At 48.1% G+C, this 3,800-nt stretch overlaps 1 protein-coding gene across 1 annotated transcript in view; it reads left to right on the forward strand.

Annotated features, from left to right (window-relative positions):
* Positions 1–3,075: 3,075 nt before the first annotated feature.
* Pmar_PMAR027876 (vacuolar ATP synthase subunit E, putative) overlaps positions 3,076–3,800 on the forward strand; it is a gene marked incomplete at both ends in the record, with an annotated part of 871 nt that continues 146 nt past the window's right edge. Inside the window, 3 exons of the mRNA XM_002773373.1 lie at positions 3,076–3,141; positions 3,194–3,285; positions 3,351–3,796. Of these exons, the coding sequence (XP_002773419.1) occupies positions 3,076–3,141; positions 3,194–3,285; positions 3,351–3,796 (604 nt within the window). The remainder of the gene's footprint in view (positions 3,142–3,193; positions 3,286–3,350; positions 3,797–3,800) is intronic.

Raw genomic sequence — 3,800 nt, forward strand, 5'->3', positions numbered from 1 at the left:
ACGCATGGTGCTTAGCACAGGCCGCCTTAGTGTATCGCCCACACCCCACATGACCACATACAAGGCAAACCTAGGAATGGGATACCTCAGCTCGAGGGCTTCGATAGCAGGACCTTACCCACATTGGAGCTTCCCGAGTATGCATAGCCTCGCACTGTTCACACTTCATAGTGGCTGCAGGCATCAGCATCTTTTCGCAACATGCACACCAATCTACGAAAGCAATAAGTGACCAACATCCGCGCGAAGAACTACTTGCTCGGTTTGAACCAGACGGCATCTCGAGCCATCCGTGCTTGCCAGTAATAATACCGGTAACAGTCACATCCAAACGCTCAAGACAATATGGACACGATGGCAACTATCACGACATGACAACTATAGTGAAGCTCTGCAAGTCACCGGTCCCTACCGGAGTGCCGCGGCCCTGTCTGACGCTAGCATTGGCTCTGAATTCTTCTATGCCTTTGGAGGTGCTCACTCGCAATTCACTCAGGAATACGACGTAACAGACTGGGCCCGCAGTATGTCTCGACCCTGACCCGCCAAAGTGCCTCGAAATAGAATGATACGGAATCACAGTGAAGTCCAGCAGGCAACTGCTCACCTGTTATGATAGCGGTTGTAGAATTTGTCAGCTGCACTCTGTGACTGGAAGTAGATGAGGACACTACCTATGCCTGAACACGAGTGAGAGTCTGATCCACACTCTGACAAGCCAATCGATAGGAGGCTCATAATACTGCCTACATGTGGTATTCGTGTTATCGGCGAGTTCAGGGGAGGAGTCGTAGATTAAGCAAGACGCATGCAGTATACTGTCAGCGAATTCTTCCAACCACGACGTCACGTCTGACTAAAACAAACGCGTCATCACACTTCGCTGAGATGCACGCCGTTTCAATTCAGCGGCACTAAACTAACTACTACTCAGAACTGGAAGTTGAATTGAAGTGTAGACTGAAATGCCCTTACCCGATCCGTGATGCCAAGCAGGAGAACCTCGCGGCTCCGCTGCAGCGGCAGGGTGTTGACTCCATCGAAAGATCCTCCGACTCCATCACGATAGAGTATCAGCCGACCTGAGACCCTATGAACAACGGAAACATAGAGTGTGCTTCATAGATGAACAGAGACGACCTCGACATGAATCGAGTTGTTCACATGTTCACAGGGGTTGGACTTCCGAAACCGGTTGAGGGATGCAGAAACTTCCTACAGTGTTGGGCGGGCTGGTCCTCGAACATGTCACTAACATCACCATCATCATCACTCCTCGAATCAATGGAATCTTCTCTACTATCGAACCTGCCACAACTATCCGTATGATGCAATCTCCTGAGCACGTCAGTCCCCTCGTCCCCGGTCATGGGACTACATCGAGTTTTCTGATTCGAAGTGTTTCCGCCACCTGTTGATAGCAGGAAAGGACTTTTCGGTCGCGATAAACCATACCCTAGCTCGAAACATAGGGAAAAACACAATCTCGAGAGCAGCCTCCTTAACACAGCAATGGAGAGGATTAATCCCAACTGATTAACTCGACAAATTCCAGCAACAACAAAAGAGACAATTATCATGGCAACATGGGGGTTCCACGACGGGGTAGCAGCCAAGCTTCATGCTGACTACATCCTTTGGAGCAAAGCAAACGGGCTGACTATCGACAGCAACACTACCTTCTATTACAGCTTTATCATCAGCTATGCCCACTGCTGTTGTTGTTGATTACTACTACCAACTCTACTACGGGGTCTCGAGCCGGGCAAGTTTATGAGGTGCTCCTCAAGAGGATGCTGGGCAGACTTCGATGGTTCAAATGAGAAACCAACTGAACCTTCGTACAGAATGATGCAATGCTAGTAGTAGTGTAACGGCTCTGCCTCACACCGATTAGCAACGAGAAAACTCAGACAATTCGTCGTGGCATTATACCGATATTAACCACCCGAGAAACATGAACTAATATCTGAACCCAACCCATAAGAGACGGCATAATGGAATCACTTTTGCTGCCGTTTTTGGACGAGATGCTCGTGGCCAGCAGTAGTAGTACTGAGCTTCTTTTCCCCTATGTGAGAGACTCTCGCTTACATTGTGAGGTTATAAACACCACTGAAATGTGCTGCTTTTTCCATCTCAATGTCCTTCGGTATTCGGTGGACAGTATCGACCGATCTTGTCGTGTGAGTGAATGAGTTTCGGCTCATCTCAGATGCCCACTCCAATGAGAACAGGAACAGATTGTTAGAATTGAATTAAGATAATGGCATCAATGAATAGCTGTTAACAAATGTCTCAACTCGAACATGCTCTACAAAGGAGACAACGACACAAATCTGGGTGGTTACACGGAACGGCGATATAGACTCGATTTACGAAGGACGAGCTGTTACTCACTGTTTATTGTTATGCTATTTAGCTGGCTTCGCCAACCAACGTTGGAGATATACCGCTTCGATGCAGCACTCTGACCTACTTCATATCATGCCACAAGTAGCTCTAGATGAGCTAACAGTGATCGCCTACGCACTTGCCTAGCTGGTAGAGCGTAACGATAACGTTGCAGCGACAAGCACACTCTGACCCTAGCTAACATTCATCTGATTAGGAGGGTGCAAAGGGTGACAAAATTTGTTATGACCAAGTTCGAAGCGTAGTGCGCACGCCATCGTGATCGATTTCAGCCTCGCTGAGCAAGCTTTGCGGCTGTAGTGCGCAGTAAAGCTCGTAGGGTATCTTCAATTCATGTTTTCTGTATCGCTCACTTATTCATTCACTGACTTCATCTACTCATCACTTTGTGTATATCGTTTTATGTGGCATTGATTGCGTAGGACTCTCTGTCTAGCTACTCTTGGGGTGTAGCATAGCAAATTCTTCATTCTACCTTTTTCGGACGCGCTGCGCAAGTTTAAAATACTACTGTTGGTCTAACTCGCGCACTCGATCTCCTGTGTGTATTAGCGTACCGTCTGTTATTGCTGCGTTGAACTCGTGAGTTTTCCATCGATTGTTTCTCATCGCCTTCTTCAAGTTAGGTAATATCTTTTTTGATCTATCCCCAGTTTAACAATGGACGCAGCTGAGGCCCAGAAGCAGATCCAGCAGATGGTCAACTTCATCCTCAATGAGGCGAAGGTAAGCGCATTGATTATCGTTTGCGTCTTGGTCGCATTGCCGTTCATCTTAGGACAAATCGGAGGAGATTGAAGCTAAGGCCATGGAGGACTTCAACATTGAGAAGCTGAAGCTTGTCCAGCAGATGAAGGAGAAGGTCAGAAAGTAAGCCTAGTGTGACAATCCTAATTATTGCCGACTACCTGCTTGCCACAGAGTTGTCTTTTCAGGGAGTATGCTCAGAAGGCTAAGAAGATTGAGACTCAGAGAGCTATCGCTCGTTCCACTGCCATCAACCGTTCTCGACTTCAGAAGATCGGTGAGCGTGATGCTATGCTCCACAAGGCAGTTGATGATGCCATCGCCGAGCTTTCTGCTTATGCTAAGACTCCTGCTTATAAGACCACTGTCACCAACCTCATAGTTCAGGGCTGTTTCTCTCTTCTTGAGCCTGAGGTCACCATTCGTTGCCGTCAGGAGGACATGGCTCTTGTTGAGGCTGTCATCCCTGAGGCTCAGAAGATCTATGCCGCTGAGATCGCCAAGCAGGCTAAGGGCACTACCAAGGCCGTTGTGCTCAAGCTCGACAAGAAGAACCCTCTCAAGGGCAAGGCTGGTGGTGTTGTGCTAAGTTGCAACGATGGCAAGATCCGTGTTGATAACACTCTGGACGCCCGTCT

Source organism: Perkinsus marinus (genome assembly GCF_000006405.1).
Source record: "Perkinsus marinus ATCC 50983 genomic scaffold scf_1104296958914, whole genome shotgun sequence".
Lineage (NCBI taxonomy): Eukaryota > Perkinsozoa > Perkinsida > Perkinsidae > Perkinsus > Perkinsus marinus.